The sequence below is a fragment of the Bufo gargarizans genome, chromosome 3, assembly GCF_014858855.1.
Source record: "Bufo gargarizans isolate SCDJY-AF-19 chromosome 3, ASM1485885v1, whole genome shotgun sequence".
Lineage (NCBI taxonomy): Eukaryota > Metazoa > Chordata > Amphibia > Anura > Bufonidae > Bufo > Bufo gargarizans.
The window spans coordinates 94,174,392-94,198,806 of NC_058082.1; the positions used below are offsets into that span (position 1 = coordinate 94,174,392).

At 43.8% G+C, this 24,415-nt stretch overlaps 1 protein-coding gene across 1 annotated transcript in view; it reads left to right on the plus strand.

Annotated features, from left to right (window-relative positions):
• The window catches only part of CWF19L2 (CWF19 like cell cycle control factor 2), a 137,285-nt gene that overhangs the window by 104,730 nt on the left and 8,140 nt on the right, over positions 1-24,415 (plus strand). The window contains exons 14-16 of the mRNA XM_044287021.1: positions 8,921-9,037; positions 15,198-15,353; positions 16,498-16,578. Coding sequence (XP_044142956.1) covers positions 8,921-9,037; positions 15,198-15,353; positions 16,498-16,578 — 354 coding nt within the window. The remainder of the gene's footprint in view (positions 1-8,920; positions 9,038-15,197; positions 15,354-16,497; positions 16,579-24,415) is intronic.

Sequence of the window (24,415 nt, forward strand, 5' to 3'; positions counted from 1 at the left end):
ATTTTATTACATTTTTTGCCCTTTTATTTCGGCTACTTTGATGAGATAAGTTTAGCAGGGATTACTGGAACGATGGCCTGGGAGCTGAGCGAGGCTTCCAGCCAGCACGAGACAATACACAGGAATGGATGAGTCAGGAGAAAGACAGCTTGAAGTAATACATTCTTCTCAAGTATAAATATCAGAACACTTGGGTATTGTCTCAACACATTTTCTCAACAAGCCCGGTCTGCTGGCGCTCACCACATGGATTTCTCTGTTTAGCATATGAAAACAATATCGCCTTCAAGCAGGGGCCCGGCAGGGTGGAGATGGAGAATGTGTGCTCATTCTGGACCAGTGTTTGGGAGGATGACCTTTCACGGGCGAGGATTGTTGCTGTCGAGCACTTCTTGTAAACTCATCACATACAGATTCTATCACAGAGCACATGTCGGAGGCTACTTCTTTATTTAGCGGGTGGTACAAGCAGGGTGACATTTCGTGGGAGGGAGGTGGCAGTAAACCATGGAGGCATTCTTGCTCGGTTCCTCACCTGACTTGACCATTCTCCATGTGGACTACAATGTCCAGAGAAGTAAAGAGAATGGTACTCCAGGGCCATTTAAGTGCTGGAGCTCTAATCCATTTTGGATGCTTAATGAGGCCATGCCACCCATCTGGACAATTTCTTCTTGTTAGAAGTGTCCCACGACGATAAACTGATCAAGCCAGACCTGCACTCATTGGCTTTAATACATAAGGAGACCTGACAGTAGGTGTTTAATCTCCCTACAGCACCACCACAGGGGAAACAAAGCATTGCACTTTTCTCCTTTAAAGGGGTTGCCCCACGGAAAATATTCGACATTTTAAAAACTAGCACCCTGATCTGAATACTTTTGGAATTGCATGTAATTAAAAGTATAGTATAGCCACTGAGTTATTCAATAAAATCTATCAGTATAGCGCCACCTGCTGTTCATTCTTTTCTTTATTTCTCTGTCCAAATGGCTGAAGTGGTCGCACGTGCTCAGTAAAATCCTTTACCTGCCATCAGCTCTATCTACTGTTAGAAGCTGTGAAAGTTACAGGCAGAGAGCTGCAGCAGAAAGGGCACACACCCTGAGCTGTGATAGGGAGAGAGCTGCAACAAAAAGGACACCCCCACCCCCACCCTAGAAGAAAATCTATCAGAGCAATGAATGGGGAGATCTCTGGATCCATGGGAGGTACAAGGCTGGTTCTAGCTTTGTTAGCCAGAGATTGTCATGTACTATGTGATGTCTGATTATTATTTTTACATCAGTCATAGGATAACCCCTTCAAAGCAGTGTGCTGTTCTTGTACTGCACAGAAGTGACAGAACCAGTCTGACTCAGTGCTGCCGGTGTTAGGCTGTGCGGGGACACGCCCCTGATTGGTAACACCCTGCTGGACCTTCATTGCAAACTGCTAGCAATTTATTCATAACTTCTAGCAGGAATAATAAAGGAATGGCACATCATACAGCCATAAGAATAGATGCTCGAGGAGGGCTATTACCTTGGGGATGCAAGTGGTTACTCAAACAGACATGTCAGGAGAGGGGACCGGTTCCCTTTAAGTTTTTTAGGTTTACTAGTCTTGCATTAGTTACATGCAGACCTTTGGTCTAATCAGTATTTGAATAACATCTATTGGTTTGATGAATTGTAATTGATAGAGAAGCGAATTTACAGGACATTCTCTGATTTCCTATAAGATCCAAGGGGGACATTTATGAAGACTGGCGATTTAGACGCCGGTCTACACCAAAAAATGACGTGCATCTGTTCATAAATGACCCCCCAAGTGGTTTATTAGATTTTGTCTGACGGGTGATCCTGGAGGAGGTTGGATTTGCGGATATGGTAGCAGCTGCTGTTCTGTCTACCCATAATGTCATTATATTGCCAGTTTAGGTCTGGTAAATGTGACTTATACCCAGATATCATATAGACATCCATGTTATGTCACCGGTCACACATCTGTGGCATGTGCTTTATTGTAATTGTCATTTTTACAGGTGCGCTGCCACCACGGGACGCTTCAGTCAGGGTCTCCACGTTCCGTAGGAAGTAATTAATCCTGCAGATACATTGAAGCAAATCTAATTGCGCGCTGAGTTATATTTGCCAAATTCATAATCCAAAGGGCCATGTTGCCAAAACACAGCGGTCGGATGTTCTCTGGCACATTTCCCTGACATATGAGGCTAAGGCTACATGCACACCACCGTATGTGTTTTACGGTCCGCAATTTGCGGTATAGCCAAAAAAGAAAAACATCCGCATGCCATCCTTTTTCTTTTGCGGGTCCGTTGTAACAATGCCTAAAACGAACAAGAATAGGACATATTCTATTTTTTTTTGCGAGGGGTTCGGCGCGGACATACTGATGCGGACAGCACACGGTGTGCTGTCCGCATTTTTTGCGGACCCATTGAAATGAATGAGTCCGCATCCTATCCGCAAAAAAAAACAAAAAAACGGAACGGACGTGGAAACGAACAACGTTCGTGTGCATGTAGCCTAAGGCCGCTTTCAGACGAGCGAGTTGCATACTGCGGCGTGAGTATGTAGAAGCACCCTTCCTGACCTCCCAGCACTGCCGAAGTTGCAGACTCGCAGCGTGAGTATAAGACAGCTCCCGTCCTGACCTCCCAGCACTGCCGGGGTCGCTTAGCATTATATTGATTTATGATGCTATGTAACCCTTACAGTTCTGGAATGTATTGGATAACACTGACAGCATTATGTCAGTGTTATCCAATACATTCCAGACCTCAAAGGGTTACATAGCAATATAAATCAATATAACGCTATGCCACCCCGGCAGTGCTGGGAGGTCAGGGCGGGACGCAGTATGCAACCCGCTCGTCTGAAAGCGGCCTAAAGGGAACCTGTCAGCGTGAAAATACGGTGCAGTCTGCAGGCAGCATGTTACGTTGTTCTGAAGTTAGGGGTCATGAAGACGGTCCTATCAGTGGCCGACCGTCCTCTCTGCATGACTGCGCGTACAGGTATAGCCGGCAGTTGCTGATTAGGACCACCCACACGGGTGACTATCTCAGTCTGCTCAGCTCCTCCTGCTCTATAACACGAGGCCTGAAGATTGCCCTGCATTTGTTTTGCCTTAAAAAATAAAATCAGAACTTAAAGGGGTTGTCCCATTAAGACAATTCACCCCTTATCCACAGTATAGGGCAGTGATGGGGAACCTTTTAGAGATTGAGTGCCCAAACTGTAACCCAAAACCCACTTATTTATCACAAAGCGCCAACACGGCAATATAACCTGAATACTGAAAAATACCGGCCAAGTTAAGCTGTGGGGACGTGGCTTAACACAGGCCCCAGTAAAATGAATGCCCCTGTTAGCACCCCCTAGTATTAAAAATGCCCCATTAGTGGCCCCCAGTGTTAATAATGCCTCATTTGTGGCCCCCAGTATTAGCAATGCCCCATTAGTGTCCCCCAGTATTAAGGAGCATGATGGCTCAGTGGTTAGTATTGTTGCCTTGCAGTGCTGGGGTCCTAGGTTTGAATCTGACGAAGGACAACATCTGCATGGAGTTTGTATGTTCTCCCCGTGTTTGCGTGGCTTTCCTCGCACACTCCAATGACATACTGATAGGGAACTGAGATTAAACTTAGAGCCCCATTGGGAACGGCTTGATATTAATGTCTGTAAAGCGCTGCAGAATATGTCAGCGCTATATAAGTGCATAAAATAATAATAATAATAATAAGGCCCCCATAAGTGGCTGCTATATTAATAACGTACCCATAAATGGCCTCCAGTAAAATGAATGCCCCGTTAGTGGCCCCTAGTACTATTTTTCCTCCATTAGTGTCTCCCAGTATTAATAATGGCTCCTTCCCCACTGCTCTTGTGCAAAAATAAAACTCACCTCCTCCATTTGATTGCGCCGCGGTGAACACTCGCTGCTCACTGGATGCACAGGACAGGACCTTCGCTCCAGCGTGATGACATTTTGCAGGTCCTGCTGCTTCCACTCAATTGTGCGAAATGTCATCACGCTGGAGCGAAGGTCCTGTCCTGTGCATCCAGTGAGCAGCGAGTGTTCACCACAGCGCGATCAGATAGGTGAGTTGTTGAGTTTTATTAATTTTTTTTAACACAAGCAGAAGAGACCGGGCAAAGACTAGTAACGAGCGCTCCACAATGGGAACACATATTAGTAATAGTGCACAGGTGGCAAGCCTACGCACGGCCCCCACAGAGAGGGCACTGAGGGCCCCGTCCCATCTGGCACACGTGGGGTTCGTCACCACTGGTATAGGGGATAGGTGTCTGATGGGGAAGGGGCACCGACCGCTGGGAACCTGTGATCCCCGTCTGAATGGAGCAGCACACACCCATGCATGCTGCCACTCCATTGAGCTCTATGTATCTGCCGGAGATAGCTGAGCACAAGTAATCGGCTCCACGTCATTTAAATTGGGGAGCACAGGCCTCCGTTCTTGTGGTCGGACCCCTGCTGATCAGACACTTATCCCCTATCCTGTGCATAGGGGATACGTTGTCTAAAATTCCACAACCCCTTTAACAGCTTCTTTCTGTGCTTTTCAGTCTTCTAGTCTTTAGTAGAACATAGAAAGTGTAAAGCAGTGGTCTCTAACCTGTGGCTCTCCGGCCATCAATATCAGATTGGCAGAAATCCAGCACCCCACACCCCTGCCCATCAGCTGATCTGGGATGTGGATGGTATATCTCCAGGATATGCCACCCATATCAGATAGGTCCAGCTCCCACCTCTGTGACCTGATCATATCTAGAGAATGGAGTTGGGACGAGCGAATAGACTTTGGATTAAACATCCGAGGTCGATTCACATAAAACTTTGTTTCAATACTGTACGGAGCGAGCGCTCCGTACAGTATTAGAATGTATTGGCTCCGATGAGCCGAAGTTATTACTTCTCGAAGTCTCACGAGACTTCGCATAATAATTCACAAATTGATTTATACGGTAAAAAAACATTTCCTGATTTCGGTTCGGCTCATCGGAGCCAATACATTCCAATACTCTACAGAGCGCTCGCTTTTTATGCGAATCAACTTCAGATGTTTCATCCGAAGTCGATTCGCTTATCCCTAGAATGGAGCCTCCGAAGTAAAGGAGAACACACCACACAAGTGCTGCATGCTCTCCACCGTTATGGTAATTCTGAAAAAAGCCAGGCTTGGCTATTTTTGGAAGTCTCATAGCAGTGAATAGAAAGGTTGCCACCTCTCCATTCACTGATATTGGACTGATGGAAATAGCTGAGGCAGCACTTGGACCTCCGAACTCCCGTAGCAGTGAACAGAGGGTGGTCCTGCATACAGGGCTGCTCTTTCTTCAGTTTGGAGGTCCTGTTCTGGAGATAGGAGCGGGTCCCAGAGGTGGGACCTGGAACTATCTGATATTGGTGGCATATCTTAGCGACATGCCATCAGTATCCCAGATGGGAATACCTCTTTAACTTGTAGCTCCAGCGTCAGAGCTCCATCCATTGTACAGGTAACTGCAGCTCAGCTCCCACTAAACTGAATGGGAGCAGCTGCGCAGTTACCACCTCTGTCCACTGCACAATGGATGGCGCAATGTCGTTCGGGCACTGGGAAATGAAGTTTGTTTCACTCAAGTTTTTATTGCATTTTTCACATAGATTAATGAGCCACATAACTGTATGACACTTCCTGTTCTGTGGAGATCACTTCTCAGCAGTCATCTCATTATCATCACATGCATGATTACAATGACAGATAACACCAATATATAGGTAACAGGATCCACCTCACCACCTCTTCCAGCCTGCACGGTGACCTCTACAAGAATCACAAAGCATACCCACAACACTCTCCCATGGAAGTCCTCTCGAGTCTATAGGTTCCTAAGGTCCATGATGCTGCTGTAAAGCATATCTCTATCACTGCAGCAGAATAGGAATTATGGCTGATCATGTACAGAAATTAGAAAATAAAAAAAGTTTCAAAAAATATTTTTCAGTATCTGGTTTCAATCACTAATATAAAATATAGTTTTATACGTTTCCTTTAAGACGGCCTGTTGCCAGAGGTTGCTCAGTCAGGGGGAACCATCTGTACACATTTTGGAAATTATTCTACTACAGATAAAGCAAATAATGAAACTATAAATTCCGATTTAGAAAAAAAAAATTCCATCAGAAGAGAATCGAGCCGTGCAGAAAGAGCGGCTAAGCTGATTATTCTGGGTTATTGTCAAGGTGGAGGAGACAAGAGGGGTCAGATCACAGATAATTTAGAGTATGAAGACACCAGGATCAGCGGAGTGGTGTCAAACAGAAGCACCGCGCAGCATGATTAACTGTATCAGGAGATGGAAAAAGGATGAGGCGAGCAGGAAAAAGTCGCTTGATGTAATCGGTAAACCAGGATTCCCCATGAGTTTATGCCATTTTAGCGAAGCAAAATGAATTGGTACCAATAAGTGTCTTCAAGGTCCATGTGACTTCTTCATGATGACCTTAAAGTTGGAAGGTTGGTAGCTGCAAAGTGTGTCATTTTGCAAATGCGTATTTTATATTTTTTTTAACCGGAAAAATAAAGATTCTGTACAAAGTCGAAAGGATGGCGCTTCTTTCCATCAGATTACAGCAAGATTAGTCTGTGGCTTGGATCCTGAGAGCGAATCAGGTTAGCATGAAATTGCTGCACAGTGAAATTCAGCACTATGGTGCATTGGGTACCGGCTTTGGCATCTGGAAGATGAAAGCTGACACCGTGTTCAAGGGCCTTGTGCTGTAATGACTGTTGCTGCATCGTGATAGATAGAATCATAGCCTGGAAAAAGCCCTTTTATAGGGTAAAGATAACGGCGTATGTCAGGGCCTGTCAGGATTACTTGGTTATTGTTTGTCACATAGAACGCTTTGGTAAAAAAGAACATAAATACCAACGAGATGTCAGAGTGGAGGAAGCATTGTTAAAGGGAAACTGATGTTTCATTTGATTTACCTCTAGATTTGTTCAGTTTCTGGGCTGAATGTATTCATGATATATCTGTAGAGCATCTCGAAGCAAAACTTCCTGGCACTCTACTATGGTGGATGCTGAGAGTCGGGTTCCCACCCCGTTCACAGTGAAATCACTGTCACTTCTATCCCTGTACGTAGTGTCTCCGCTAGCACTGGAGCGCTCCAGCCTCGACTTACCTCAGAACGAGGCTTGACCCGCTCTTCTCCCATATGCTCATGCACCGCGTACGCACATGGCTGGCGCGCTTTCTTAAATGGCGCGTTGTCTAACATGCAGCAAGCGCATACCTGTTTGTGTGACTGCACACTACGCTGAGCGTTTGTTCCACTTCTTCCTCTGCTCCAGCAGCACCAGGTAATCTTAGTCCTCCAGGACACCGACATACTATTTTGTTCCATGGCTTACTGTCTCTTTGTATGGTTCACTACTACACTACTTCACCTGATGGGACTCCTCATAACAGGGGTATTTTTCTATATATCGATACACCAACAGACCTCTATGTATACCTATATACCGTTACCTGTGTCACTATATGACTAGGACCACAGCCTTAGGCTCCATTCAGATAGAATAATGGATAGCAAGTATTATGTATATTGGATTGCATTTGATTTTGCGCAATCTATCCACTGTCGTCTTCCTTACCACCGGTATACGATTCTACATTGGATGCCTCTCCTGGACCCTACTTAATTAGAATTTTGGGACTCATATCCTTTGGAATTATCGATTGTTACATTTTGTCATTAACTCTGTATATACTACCACTGCCCTGGTACATTCCGTTCATTTACTTTTATTTTTTTTATTTTATTTTTTGTGCTGTAGTTTGAAAAAGGTCGTATGTGGCCGAAACGTCACAATTGATCTGTACAGCCGCATTTCCTAATAAAGTTCAGCAATTAGGCAACCATATTGCGAGAGTTTTCAATTTCAATATCTGTATAGCAGTCAGAGCTCACTGTTTGTGTTACGGAGCTTCAATCCCCCTGCTTCCTTTACACATCTAAAAATAAAAATAAAATCTTCCACCACCAGATGGAGCTCTGGAGCTCACTGAAGACAAGTCCATGTTTGTGTTACAGAGCTTCAATTTCCCTGCTTCCTTCACACATTCAAAAAATAATAATTGCCAGCAGCCACCACCAGAGGGGGCTTGGGAGCTTACTGAAGACAAGTCCATGATTGTGTTCAATAGGAGCAGTACTGTTTTATACTACCTTTAGAGCTTCAGTCCAGACGCGTACTTGGATGCCAGTTCCCAGCCACCTGGCAGCAGCAATGTGGACGACCGGTTTTTCCATTCAGGGACACAGAGTTGCACCATTAGGGTAAGACCAACTTAGGCTTGTTGGTGTTGGAAGTAGAAGGCAAAAACAAATGAGGAGACCACGTGCTGGCTAACTCCAAGTTCCTTGTTCACACCTATTCTTCAGTATTAACCCCCCAGAAAGCCTTTACTAGTCAGATATCCTGGATGAAGTCCTCATGATAAACTGGCAGACGTTTGATAGTGGCCTCGGCAGAAGCTAAAGTCAGACCTGATCTGAGTTGGCAGTAAAAAGTTGAACATCAGGTTGAAGGTCAGTATCAAAAGACAGGGTCAGAAGATCAGGCCAGGGGTCAGCACACTGAATAGTTATTTCAGGCAATAAAGGCAATTAACCAAGCACTGAAATACTGAAGCATTTTAAGGTCCCGGCCAGTGACGTCACATTGTGCCCGGCCTCGATCCTACAGCTGTGTGCTGATTACAGGGGAGAGCTATGGAAAATGGGACGTGACGGCTTGAAGTCCTCAAAGGTTACTGTCAATGCTCATGGATGATCATATGCATAGCACAGAATGTTGGTATTATAAACTGACCATGTATTTTTTGTATTTTTATAGGTGTATTTGTGTCTTCCTAACCACGTTTCGCTCACGGAGGGACATTGTCAGATTGTTCCTTTACAGCACTACTCTGCAACCACATTGCTGGATGAAGATATATGGAATGAAATTCAGGTGATCTAGTAGGACTATATACACACTGTCTCACGCACCACCCCCTCAGGCCCTGCACTGGGCATGACAGTCCCGTTAGAGGGGTTATTGCACAAAATCCATCTATCACCAGTTCCCAGGCTTCAGTCACTTTTATGGGACTGACGTAGACAGTGTTGCTTCAGTCCTATAAAAGTGACGTGAGCAGTGCACACAACATGGACGCTACAGCTTCATTTATATAGGGGATTCAGGGAGTGCTGTTATCATGATTGCTGGGGGTAGCTGTGGATGCTGTTGGAGAATTAAAGGGCATCTGTCAGCAGTTTTGTACCTATGGCAGCTGAAGACATCTGTGTTGGTCCCATGTTCATGTGTCCACATTGCTGAGAATTTTTTTTAAAAATATATTCAAATGAGCCTCTAGGCGCAACGGGGGCATTACCATTACACCTAGAGGCTCTACCCTCTCTGCAACTGCCACACCATCTCCACTTTGATCGACTTTAGGAGAAGAAGTCAGGGCTACTGCCTGGCCTTGTCAATCGAAGTGCAGAGGGTGCGGCAGTTGCAGAGAGAGCAGAGCCTCTAGGTGTAATGGCAACGCCTCTGTTGCTCCTAGAAGGTCATTTGCATATACCAAAACTTCACCGATCCCTTCAGCTTCCAAACGCATATGGAAGCACTCTGCTTTAAGTGCTAATCTGCTGACCGATCCTCATCCTCAGGATAGCAAATGAAGAGGGGTAGCGGCAGCATCTCCAGTGAATCTTTTATTGGAAGGGCTTTACAGAAAGTGTGCCATAAAATCAAGCAGCGACGTTTCGGCTGTATCCCAGCCTTTGTCAGGCTTGACAAAGGCTGGGATACAGCCGAAACGTTGCTACAGTACTTGATTTTATGGCACACTTTCTGTGAAGTCCTTCCAATAAAAGATTCACTGGAGATACTGCCGCTACCTCTCTTCATTTGCCATACGGTCGACTGCTGAGGGTCCGAATCCCACCACCCCTGCCGATCAGCTGTTTGAAGAGAATTTTTAGGGCTGCAGCTAACTATTATTTGAATAATCAATTAGTTGTCGATAATTTCCTCGATTAATCGGGAAAAAACACCAAAATGACAAAAAAAGGGGTTTATATGATTTTACTTAAAAAAATTATGTTCAAAGGCCATATTAAAACAAATTGTGGATGCACTGTTATGGAGGGGATCTGTGGATGGCGCTGTTACAGGGGGGGGATCTGTGGATGGCGCTGTTTTGCGGGGTATCTGTGGATGGCGCTGTTATGGGGGGATCTGTGGATGGCACTGTTATGGGGATCTGTGGATGACACTATTATGGGGGATCTGTGGATGGCGCTGTTATGAGGTGGGGATCTGTGGATTGCACTGTTATGGGGTGGGGATCTGTGGATTGCACTGTTATGGGGTGGAGATCTGTGGATGGCACTGTTATGGGGTGGGGATCTGTGGATGGCACTGTTATGGGGTGGGGATCTGTGGATGGCACTGTTATGGGGTGGGGATCTGTGGATGGCACTGTTATGGGGTGGGGATCTGTGGAGGGCACTGTTATGGGGTGGAGATCTGTGGATGGCACTGTTATGGGGTGGAGATCTGTGGATGGCACTGTTATGGGGTGGGGATCTGTGGAGGGCGCTGTTATGGGGTGGGGATCTGTGGATGGCACTGTTATGGGGTGGGGATCTGTGGATGGCACTGTTATGGGGTGGGGATCTGTGGAGGGCGCTGTTATGGGGTGGGGATCTGTGGATGGCACTGTTATGGGGTGGGGATCTGTGGATGGCACTGTTATGGGGTGGGGATCTGTGGAGGGCACGGTTATGGGGTGGGGATCTGTGGAGGGCACGGTTATGGGGTGGGGATCTGTGGAGGGCACGGTTATGGGGTGGGGATCTGTGGATGGCACTGTTTATGGGGTGGGGATCTGTGGAGGGGGCTGTTATGGGGTGGGGATCTGTGGATGGCACTGTTATGAGGAATCTGTGGATGGCACTGTTATGGGGAATCTGTGGGTGGCGCAGTTATGGGGGATCTGTGGGTCGCGCAGTTATGGGGGATCTGTGGATGGCGCTGTTATGGGGGATCTGTGGATGGCGCTGTTATGGGGGATCTGTGGATGGCGCTGTTGTGGGGGATCTGTGGGTGGCGCTGTTGTGGGGGATCTGTGGGTGGCGCTGTTATGGGGTGGGGATCTGTGGAATGCACTGTTATGGGGAGGGGGATCTGTGGAATGCACTGTTATGGGGAGGGGGATCTGTGGATGGCACTGTTGTGGGGAGGGGGATCTGTAGATGGCACTATATAGCATCTTATGCTATATGTGTCATCCACAGATCCCCCTTCCCATAACAGTGCCATCCACAGGTCCCCTTCCACATAGCAGCCCTGGCCCCGCCGCTCACAGCAGTAGACTATTCTGGCAGTAACTTTTACTCAGCGCATCTTTATTACCTTACAATGAAGCTCCGGTATGAATGAAGCAGGCGGAACAGGCGCGTCACGTGAGTGAGTGACGTGACGCCCCCCTCGGCTCTGCCTGTCACTGGAGCTTCATTGTAAAGTAATAAAGATGCGCTGATTCAAAGTTCAAGGACCCGCATGCAATAGCGCCTGACCACCCGCACGCATAGCAACAAATATTATCGATAACTTTGATTAATCGTTGCAGCCCTAAAGAGAACACACCGTCCATAGGAGCACTGGCTTTTCTGCTCTGTTCATCTGCTCGCCGCAGCAATTGCAGTGGTGAGCAGTGTAATTACAAGTATGGCGTCCCCATTCACTTTCATAGGATGGCTCTGTAGTATTCACTCGAACAGACCGAGTGTCCCATAGAAGTGAATTGGGACGCCATACTTGTAATTACACTACTCAGTACTCACTACTGCAATTGCTGCGGCGAGCAGGTACCGTAAATAGAGGAGAGAAGGCAGTGCTTGTACAAGCTGTGATCGGTGGGTAAAAAGCGGACAACCCCTTTAATGGGTGGGAAGAGTAGGAAACGGGAGCTACTTACTTCATCGCCTCTGCTAGTAGCACAGCATATCCTATGGGAGACCGTTATGTCTCCTAACCCACCCTATGAAATGAGAAGTGGTCACTGCAGCCTGACAAGGACATCACGTCATGTAGGTGGTGCAGCATCTGGGCTATTTTCGGAATGTGTTAAGTATTTTTATATGCAGCCAGAATGTTAATAATTTAGCGGCTTCATCCTCAGCCGAGTGTATATCATCCTTCAGTTATTTAATTTTTATTTCTTACCTGTAAATTTTTCTTAATTCTAATATGTTCTGAAATATGCTAATAACATTCACATCAGTCCCTAACTTGAGGCCAGGGAAGTATTATTTGGACATTGGGTGGCAGTATTACATGGGAAACACATGGCAGTGCTATGTGTGCACTACAAGGTATTATTATTTAGGTTTGTACCCATTGTCACATCTTCCTTAATACAGTCCATGCTGGAAGTACACTAATACCCTTAAAGAGTAACTGTCTGTTCACAAACCATTTAAAGTTTTCATTGTTGGGGTCCAAAAGCGGAGACTTCCCCCAATTGCTAAACTAAAGGGCAGAAGTGCTCTGCGGCCCATGCAGCTGTGATCGACTCTCCTTGTTATCGGACTATGGACTCATAGGCCAAGATCTTCTGTCCCTTCATTTAAGTGAACGGTGGGGGTCTCAGCAACCATACCGCCAAACTTCTGACTTGTCACTATGACGTATCAAAAGTTTTGTTGAAAGCACAGTTACTCTTTAAAGGCTATGTACACAACTATTTTTGTTTATGATTGCGTTTTACAAATTTTGGGCTAAAAATCTTATTTTCAATTGGCCTTTATTAACCCCTTTACGCATTTGGACGTACAGTCACGGCAAGCGACCAATCAGAGTGCTCCCTTGCCAGCAAGCGCTCCGATTGGTTAGTATGCAGACTCTAACCAATTGGAGAGCTTTAGTGTGAAAATTCCAGTTTCAGGCTCTGATCTCCAGTCTCTGCCCCCGTGCCCTTGATGCCACCATCGTCCCTCAGATGCCCTCTGCAGCCTGTTCCTCTGTGCCGTCTATGTTGTCAGCGGCTCAGGAATGGAGCTGCCGCCATCAGCAGAGAATGTCAGCTCTAACTTATAGCTGACACTCTGCTGCAACGGCCGAAATCAGTAGCCGCCCGTGGCATCCATGGGGTTAAGAGAGGGAGGGAGCTCCCTTTCTCTTTCATCGGGGCACTGCTGCAGCGATGGCCGCGGCCCGATAGTTACAATGTACCAATGCCATGTACCTATGCCTGATCAGACCCTGAGGGTGTGATCAGCCATAGTGTCAGTGTAAAACTCACAATACAGATGACTATTGCAGTGCACTGTATAGCCATCAGGCCCACTGGATCTTCAATATCCAAATGGATATAGTTTTTTTTTAAAGTGTAAAAAATAAAAAAATAAAAAATATAAAATAAAAATTGTCTTTTGTTATATCCGTTCATTTCTAAGTCATTAAAAAATGAAAACTACACATAATTGGTATCGCCGTGTCCGTAACAACCTGATCTATAAAAGTATCATGTTTACTAATCCTGCTCGGTGAACTCCGTAAAAATTGTCTTAAAAACAATGACAGAATCGCTGTTTTTGTCACCTCTCCTCATGGATGGTTTCTACTATGTTTTTAAGGACATAACTGCACTGGTCCTTAAAAACATGGGTTTTAGAAATTTACTTAAATTTTTTTAAATTTGCTTCTAAACCTTGAAGCCTTCTAACTTCCTTAGAAATTAAATAACATTTACAAAATTATGCAAACATAAAGTAAACAAATGGGGAATGTAAAGTAATAACTATTTTAGGAAGTATCACTGTCTTAAAAGCAGAGAAATTCTAATTTTGAAAATAGCTAATTTTTCCAAATTGTCTGCAGATTTTGGATTTTTTTATGCATTAAAGGGAACCTGTCACCAGTTTTATGGTGTCCTAACTAACGGCAACATAAATAAGTGACTGATTCGCTTAGCAAAATGCTGGGTCACTTTCTTTAATTGACCCAGTCAATCTGCCAACATCTTGTATTGAAAAGCTCCAGCTGATAATGATGAGTCATGAATATTCATGAGCTCCTGACTCTCCCCGCCCACCTGCTGCTGAATGACAGTTTGTTTCCATATGAATCAGCAGCAGGAGGGCAGGGGAGTGGCTATAGCTCTGAATTAAATATACGCTGGACTCAATGACCTCACGCCGGACTCCAATCAGCTCATTAGCATGCGGCATCTTTGTGTATATTATGAGGTAACCCTCTGTCACACCAGTAAGTGAATACATCTAAGGCACTTTTTAGTAGTTAATGATTGTATATAATTAGTTAGATTATAATCAAATATCCACATGACAGGTTCCCTTTAAGTTAAAACGTATCAACTCAAGTTCACCACTAACATGAAGTATGATGTGTCACGAGAAAACAGTCTCAGAATCACTTGGATAAGTAAAAGCGTTCCAGAGTTAATACCAGATAAACTGACACATGTCAGATTTGAAAAATGAGGCTCTGGCAATTGGTCCAAACTGGCTGTTGCTTGAAGGGGTTAATAATATTGAGCCGTTCTGTCACAAAGGGTTAACTGTTTGTCTAACTGTGTGAATGGTACTTTCACTTTGTGTCGGTCATCTAATAACCCTCATCTCTAAACTACTAGGAGGACATAAACTGAGCTATAATGGGTGTTTTTAAGGTCAGAGAGCAGCGATAAGGAGCCTGTCTGCTCCCCAAATGACGGTAAAGACAGAAAATCCACAGGCAGCTAGAGGAGCATCTCCGCCATGTACAGAAAAACGGATTCCATATTTATAATGAAGACCAACTGAAAAAATGATTTTTTAGCTCAAAATGAGTACAATGTAATAATAAAAAATTTACCCCATAGGTGTACATAGCCTTTAACAGTCTTCTCCTTTCTGTAAGTTGTTCTTCATTCACTGCCTCATCCTTAGTATTCCTGCCCTAGGATTTTTCCTACTGAAACCCACAGTAATCTACATCTTGTTCAGTATGTCCATCACAGTTTGTTCAGAACTCCTCCTTTAAACCCGTTCATTGGTTTGATAATGGCCCTGTCCACTAGAGGGCACCACTTACGTTTAGGTTTCCCTTCTAGATGTTCCGTAAAACACTGGTCAAGATGTTTGCCGATAAAGGACTGGACTGTGTCTTTCTTGAAACAAACATGAACCTGAAAAAGCGTTTCCATCTGGTCTATGAATGTATTCCTCTGCCAAAGGAAGTAGGAGATATGGCACCCATTTATTTCAAGGTTTGTAAACTACATACATTTTTACTGGTCCTAGAAAAGGCCCGCTAAATTCGAATTCTGGCAACGGTATGTGCCCATTGTAGTCGTATTTTAAAAGTATTATGTTCCATGTATATATATTTCATTTTGTGGCAAAAAAAAATAACTACTGAAAATTTTCTGTTCCATTTCTGAACAATGAAACTTTCCGTCTTCGGTATAAAAAGTTCCACTTTCCTCGTAGCTAAATTCTGGAGTAAACTGAAGTCTTGTAGCGAGCGGGGTAAAGATCACATCTTTTCAATCAGACAACAGCTCCACGTACGGAAGAGATTTCCGGCACACCTCCTAAAAACTCATTATCCCAGATTTCTGGGAGGTTATTGCAGACATAAATCACACACCTCAATATGTTCAGCAGCAAAGGTGAAGTGCATCGCAAATAGAACTAAGTAGAAGTGGTTGTCACCGAGTTTCTGGGAACACGGTCACCGAGCCCACGCGAGATTTCATTAGGCAAAAATCAGGCAACATAACATTTACTTCCCGACCTCTGTGGCTGCTCTTTTACTACTATGCTTGTTATTTAATAGACTCCATTGTGTCTGGTGACATCAGCAATACTTAAAGAGCATCTGTCAGCAGTTTTGTACCTCTGACACCGGCTGACCTGTTACATGTGCGCTTGGCAGCAGAAGGCATCTGTGTTGGTCCCATGTTCATATGTGCCCACATTGCTGTTGCACCTACCAACTGAAGCTAGGAGGGGGCCACATGCAGTAACACAGAAACGGTCTAAAGCTTTTGGGCTGGTTGCTAGGGATACAGTACATAACAGTTATAGCCTTTTGTGTGGCGTTATTAGGCAGTGCTTCCATAGCAACCAATCTGTTTTAGATTACTCAAGCCAATGAGAGGAGTGCAGTGAAGGGGTAAGGAGGCTGGGAGGAGCTTAGTTGTCACATGACTTGGCAACTGCCAACAGATTTTTGTGCAGGAATAAAATATGGCTGACATATTTCCTGTTATAGATTACAGAATGCTACAATGTAGATACCATACTAACAGGCAGTGCAGGGAACTCAACACTTTTATAATGTGCTGTTAGTGGTTTTCCAGTTGTGACGGGGCACCTTTATGACTTTGGGTTCTGTTTTTGGCACAGAAAGCAATTCTGGAATCTGACGAGGAATGGTCCATGAATAAGAAGCTAATAGACCTGTCTACAAAGGATGTTCGGAGATCTGTAAGTAGTTTGTTGGTTATTAATCTCTTATCAGTCTGTTATGTCTGTGTGGGTAAAGCTGGCCATAGAATACTGTTGTATGTAAAATCTATAGTTTATATTATATTAGGTAGAGATGAGCGAACCAGGCAAGATTGGTTTTGTTTGACATTGAATCAATTCATCCAGAGATAGAGGTCGCTCATCCTTAATGTTAGTCCTTGTTCAGTTGAGTGTATTTTCCTATATTAGGAAAAGAGAATGAACAGGCACAACCACCTCCTGGAGTGTATACCAACAGTTTATTCAGCAGTAATAAAAACAATAAAATGAGTAATAAAATATGTAATAAAATCCTGTATAACGTGGTAAAACACAACAATCTGCAGCAATAGGGTCACAATAATACACAGCAAAAAATGATCGCAGCATACACAATAAATGTCCAGTATACCTCAATCCATAAATATGGATGAGGATAAATAGGCGGCCTGTTGACTGAGTAATGAGAGGTCACACTTTAGGATCAATTCAAAGAGTCCCACTTGTAGATATAAAATAGAAGTATAGTGGGCACTCAATATCTGGCACTACGTGTTGGGTACAACAGATTTAATCAGATAAAACGATATTATCAATCAATTACATACATAAAATAAAACTTGCAAAATATTCCCAATTATATGACAGTACAATTCATTAAAATGTTTCTATATATATTCATATAATATTCCTAGAGGTTAATAAAAATATTCCTAGAGGTTAATAAAAAATATATATATATATATATATATATATATATATATATATATGTTCACATTTATTAGATAAAAGTCCCTTTAAAATCTTCCGCAAAAATTAGTGCAATTGATATGATATACGATGTATTATGCACTGAGCTTTGGCAATGTTCATCCGCTTATATATTCAGGTCAGTAGGTCTCACTTCTATGGAGGGTTGCAATGGTAGCTATTCAGGGGTTAGTTGTATGCAGTATATTATGATTAACTTACTGCTTGATGTTCGTTGATTTCTCTGACTTTCGTGGCGTCCCACTACTGGTCAGTTCACTCACCCCTCTTCTTATATGCCGTATATAGACTGCACTTCCATTTAGCAATATTGTTGCGATGTCCGTAAGGTTTCCTGTTAGTCTCTGTTCAGCGTCCCACGTGTAGAAGGTTTGTCACGTGATCGGAGCTTCAGAGCGTTTGTCACGTGATCGGAGCTTCAAAGCGTCACGTAACCTAGATCTGATGCGATTGGATTCATTCAAGTTCCGGAGGCGGTAGCAACCTCCGCTTGTACAGCTTTCTAGCGATAATCTTGTTAATTTTTCGCAATAGTTTGTTGCTGGTTGCAGTAATGTAAGACGTCTAATTACTATAAGGATCTCATCCACTCCCGCTATACGCGTTTCGAGGTTGCGTACCTCTTCCTCAGTAGCTACTATGCGATATAGATGGCAATGTATTTTCTTCCTTCTTTAAACTCTTCCTTTGTTCGAATATACATGTGAGTAGGCAGTTCCTGCCGTGATCTTTCACCAAACACACCAGAGAGAAGCAAGCGGTAAGAACGTTTGTGATTCAAATATCACTAACATTTATTGGGCTTTTTATCTGATGAAGATTGCTATGTTATAATTATACATATCTACAAGTGGGACTCTTTGAATTGATCCTAAAGTGTGACCTCTCATTGAGGTATACTGGACATTTATTGTGTATGCTGCGATCATTTTTGCTGTGTATTATTGTGACCCTATTGCTGCAGATTGTTGTGTTTTACCACGTTATGCAGGATTTTATTACATATTTTATTACTGATTTTATTCTTATTACTGCTGAATAAACTGTTGGTATACACTCCAGGAGGTGGTTATGCCTGTTCATTCTCTTTTCCTTCTTTGCGAATTACTTTACTGGGTAGGTGACCCAGTGAACAGTGCACCCACCGTTATCTACCCGTCTAGGTGTTGAGCCTTCCATTTTTTCCCTTTTGAGTATATATTTTCCTATATTAGCTTTTTACACTTCTCAACATTGTAATCACAACAAAAAGAAAGTCATGCAATTATGGAAATCATGGATAAATAGAAATGTTAATGATATGCAAATTATTCAAATGAAAACAAAATGTTTAAAAAAAAAATCTAAATTTACGCCGCTGGTAACTCCCTTCACCATTGCCAACCAAAGATGTCCCAGATGTACTTGTTGGGAGACAAGTCGAGAGACGCTGCTGGTCATGGAAGAACGTTTGGGCCATGCAGACTGCTCACAATAGCACAAGCAACATACGGTCTGGCATCGTCCCGTTCAAAAACAGTTGCTTCGACACTTTGGAGAAACAGCCATACCACGGGTTCCACTACCAATTTAATTTAACCTCGAGATGTTATTGTCCCTGAAATGAAGACTAGAGGGGTCCGGTTACCATACATTGTCACCCCGCACCACAATCCCAGGAGTAGGACTGCTGTGACGTTCCCTTTTGAAGGCCTCTTCATTGCGTCTCCAGACCAATCTCTGGCTATCATTGTAAGTAAGACAAAAGCAAGACTCATAGCTGAAGAGTATAGATCTCCATTCCACCCTCACTTGCCGTCTTGCTGTGCACTATGATAGCCTTTGAGAATGGTGGTTCGTAGCCCAGTGTTGTGCAAACACCTTCTGATGGTTTGTGTGCAGTGGCTGAGTTTGGGGTGGCCCTAACGCTACGCTGAGTCCCCCGACACCGTTGAGGTGTCACCACATGTTACTGCTCTCTGTAAGAGATGCTAAGGCATGGTGCACCCCAATGGGAAATAAGTCCAGAAAGTCAGGGTCTGGAGTTAACCAGTGTGCTTCTTTACTGGAGGAATTCAGGTACAAAACAATACAGGAAAGGCTTATCCAGTCTCGTTTGGCAGAAAAAGGGTTTGATGCTGAGAAAAGGCCTGAGCTAGCTGTCATTCTCTCTCTCTTTCTCACTAGACTAGTACCCTGGCCAAAGACTTGAGGTCCACAGTCTGTAGCTCAGTAGTCCGGGTGGCTCCTTGGTCACAGGACTGGTGACCCATGGTCTGTGGCTTAGCGTCCCCATCTCAGCATCTTCTTCTAGTCACTCATGCAGAATGGCATGAGTCTTCCCATCCAAGCACTGGTCTCTAACTGCAGAACACTAGGGGCGCTGACTGCTCTCCTTATATACCATTTCTAGCTAGACTGGAACCCTCTAGTGGGAGGGGTGGAGTGGGGAAACTCAGCACAAACAATTACAAAGTTACCACTCCTGTCTGGCGTAGCAGTCATAACAACATAGCTAAAACTAAGCATTTAAATGGTCAGTCTGTCTGGTTTTGGTGGTAAACAAGTCTGGCTTTTTCCCTCCAAAACATGCTCCTCTTTTAACCCTATGCCAGCAGTGGAAAATTACCAGCTTCTTATTCAAAGTCCCAAAAGTCTCTCAGTATTCATTAACCCTTTCCACAGAGCCTCACAAATACAGTGTAAATGAACAGGATATTTATATCACAACATGCATATAAAATGCAGTTAAACAGTATTAAACAGTGCAAGTTAACCTTTTCAACTGAAATAAAATAAGAAGTTTATAACTTTGCATAGGGGAAACAGGCAAATGTCCACATTTCAAAGTACCCCTTCTCCAGGGCACTTCATGTGGAGACCCTGTTTGCCGCCCTAGACTTGAGATGTAACATCCAATTTCACTTGCAGTACAGAAGGGATCACTACGCTCCATTCTTCTAATCAGATGATCTATCCATGCAGAGGTCCTGCTGTCATTCCAGTTTGTTGTTTTTCTCCTAACCACCTGGACACACAACGTTGAACAGCACTGATATCTTAGACTAGGTGTGTAATGATCTGCTGGAGTGATAAACCAAGGATGAACCAGTTCAAGGATTCTGTTCCTCACAGTTTGCAACAAGTGGTGATAAGTGGTACATTGACGACCAAGAGGCATCGCACAATTATCCTACATAATTTGATGTGATTTTTGAAGTGTCATGTAGCTAACAATTTTTTTTATTTTAATCTGGCTTTTATGGTCCTCCCACATGCCACAGATTAGGGCTAGGTGCTTGAAAATTTGATAATTTACAGCTCTTAACAACATCTGCTACTTCCTCGATTTGCATAACATGACAGGCTTTCCGCTAAAGTTGCAAGAGTTGCGTAAAAGTGGAACAAAAAGGAGATTTAGCAAAAAAATGCCACTTGCAAAAAAAATAAAAATGGAGCTTTTGAAATGCCCTTCATTCCAGCATGACATTCCTCCGCAGTCGGTGCCTGGACAGAAGTGATGAAGTCATGCGATCACTCTATTCAGTCCCTGGCCTTAGCGGTCACGTGTGCAGGAACGGCACATCATTGCTCTGTTGTTCTTGTATTAGTGACCTCTGAGGATGGATGTAGTAATGAACCTTCCTGTTTTGCACAACTGCTAAGATTGAGCTGGTTCCACGTTCTTCATTGTTGTAACCCATTTTCACCCTGATATACACGGAATCCCTTGAGAATTTGGTGGAGCCTGTTGTGTCCCAGTTTGGGAAGCTATGTGCTGCCCCATGCCTGCAATATCTAAGGATATGGGCTTTGCCTACACAACAAAATGCAACATTCATTCAGATTTATAAGGCCAACCTTGCTTCACCAAACAATTCACTGCTACTCTTTGATATCTCCAAGACCTGCTCAGGGTGGAGAGTCTCACACATGTGATGTTTGATGACCGTATTAAATGACATCCCTGAGCTCCAAGGGGATCATATGTTGTGCTGCTGCTCTGTGATTTGAATATCATCATGTAGGGGTACAGCATCTACTCTCGTATTTTAATTTATGTGCACCATTAATAAATATTCACAGTGTGCTCTAATTTTTATCACATTAATTATGCCGGGAGCGAAAATCATTTCAGTGAATGTTCCTCTGTCCCAAGAGTGGGTGAGTACTTTCTATAAAATTGAATGCATATACTTAGTATGTGAATACTTAATATGCAGTATATATCACATATCTGTCCACAGTATTTCAATTTATCTTTTATTACATAAAATATATATCTAGATGTCTGTCTCGTGTCGTTTTAGTATTTATCTATGTCTATCGTTCTATTTTTCTATCCATCTTTCTGTCTGTCCTTCTCATACGGTATACACTCAATGACAAGAAAAAATAACCCACCCAGATAGAAATGTCAGATTTCTACAAAACTCAGCATGCAGCTATGTCTCAGGCAGATAAGTAAATTATTATAAGTATGGTCTAATTAGGCCCTGTGCCTTGCTACAAGATGGTGTAAAAGTGCTTCACAGCCATTCTATAAAAAGGCTTTTAGAGGCTACTTTTGGTTAGTGTACGTCTTGGTGAAAGATCGTTGACTGCTAGAGATGCCTCTACGACACACTCGAAGACATTTTGCCCAGTTGACAGACTTTGAGAGTGGGAGCATCATTGGACTGAGAGAAGCAAGATGATTGTTTTCAAAGAATTGTCTGCCATTTAGGCCATTCTGACCTAGGTGCTAGGAGCAGTGGTTACGTGAAGGCACACACACCGCAAATAGGCTTTGGGCGGCTCAGACAGACCATCAATAGAGAGGATTGTTTAATCTGCCCACAGTTTCATTGTCCACCATCCAGACACAGGTAGCACTTTCATTACACACCCCTGTTTCTGCCTGGACCATTTTCAGGCCCTTAGTAGAAGGAAATTTGGTGTCATGGCGCCCATTACGTGTCCTGCCATTAGGAACCAACCACTGTCGCCTTAGTTTCCAGTAGAGTCATAAACAAGACTCCTGGACCTCTACGGACTGGAACCATTATCATCTTTAGCGACAAATCCAGCTTCAGTTTGAGATCTGACGATGGTCGGGTTTGAATATGGAGGCCTCATGGTGAGTGCTTCAACCTTGCCTTTGCTGTGGAGCAACACCCTTCCCCAACTGCTGGTGTTATGCTCTGAGAAGCCATTGCAAGCACCAGTCGATCACCCCTAGTAGTGATACGAGGGACACTAACCGCAACAGAGATATGTGCAGGACATTCTGCTGCCAGTCTTTGTCTCCAGATTATCTATCTCTGTCTGTATCGTTCAGTTTACAGTAGGTTAATGCCATGTAGTGGCTGGATCTAGCGTGCAGTACTATATTTTTCTTGCCGTATTACTTCCAGTCCTCTCTTTTTTCCCTAGCAGAGGTGATTGCTATCCTATATTTGAGATTACATCTATTTCCAATTCGTATGAAATTTGCAGAGCAAAGATTAATTCTCTCCCTCTTCCTCTGATGAGATTATATCTGATCTGATCATTTTAGGGGATAGGTATTAAGGTGGTTTTCAGTAATGTTATCCATCATCTACATAGGCCACTGTGTGATCCGCCTGTAATGCCGCGGCATTCATCTGTCGTAGACGTCCAGCCTCGCTCTTTTCACTCGTGCCCATCATACGTCTTCTGTAAGGAGGTCGAGCTGTCTGCAGCTGTAGCTTTTTTTTTTTTATAATGACAAATCTCACACTATGTCTGGAGCAGCCCATGGGCTCTCGGTGACATTTTGAATGTCAGATTTAATGTCATAGTCTCACAAAGACACAATTTTGTACTTTAATCTATTTCCCACTTGTTGCCTGTGTAATTCTTTATAGATTCGCCAGTTTAACGCTCGTATGTGTCTGCGTACAAAATTATACCTCCTAAAAGTTTTTAGTTATTGCTTATTTCCATTTCCCTGTATTAACTCCTGAGAACCCCATATATCTTATTTTTTCCCCTAAATGGGTCTAAAAGCATAGAACAAAAACAGTGCTTTGTGAAAGTATTCACGCCAAGATTCTTACAATCGACTGAAAAAAAAATAATATATTAAATCTTGAGTTTGCAGGTATTCACCCCCTCTTCTATGAAACACTTAAATAAGGTCTGATCCAATTAATTAACTTCCACAAAGTCACATAATTAATTGAATAAGTCCCCTATGTGCAATTATAGTGTCACATGGCATGAGTATAAATACACCTGTTCTGAAAGCTTCTGAGTCTGAACACTACTAAGCTATATGAAGACCAAGGAGCTCTCCAAACAGGTGAGAGACTTGGTTATGGAGGAACATAGGTGAGGGTTGGGTTTTAATAAAATATCCTAGACTCTGAACATCACACAGAGCACTGTTATACCGAAAGGAAAGAATATGGCACTGCTACCACACTGACAAGAGAAGATACCCACCAAAACTCACAGACCGGTCTAGAAGGGGCATTAATCAGAGATTCAAAAAATGCATCAGCAATAACACTGAAGGATCTCCAAAGATCCACAGAGGAGATTGTAGTGGAGTTCTGTCCGTAGGATGACATAGCCGTACACTCCACAGAGGAGATGGAAGTATCTGTCCATAGGACCACTATGGAGGAGATGGATCTGTCCATAGGACCACTATAAGCCGTACACTCCACAGAGGAGATGGAAGGATCTTTTAATAGGATAACTATAAGCCATACACACCACAGAGAAGATGAAAGTATCTGTCCATAGGAGCACTATAAGATGTGCACTCCACAGAGGAGAGGAATGGATTTGTCCATGGGACCACAGGGGTGTGGAATTCCTATCGCCCGACGCCCGGGACATGCAGTTCCGGGCGCCGGGCAGGTAGTTTGTGCAGGCAGCTTAGCCCTGCGGGCAAGTAGCAGGGCTAGGGTTGCGCCGTGTTTTCCTCTAATACACAGCCCGGTGCAGCAAGTCCGGGCTGCTACCCGCAGTGTTCACAGACAATGCAGACAGAGACACTCGCCTCACGCTGGCAGCAGGGAGGAGCCTGAGGGAGGGACGGGGAGGAGCGTAA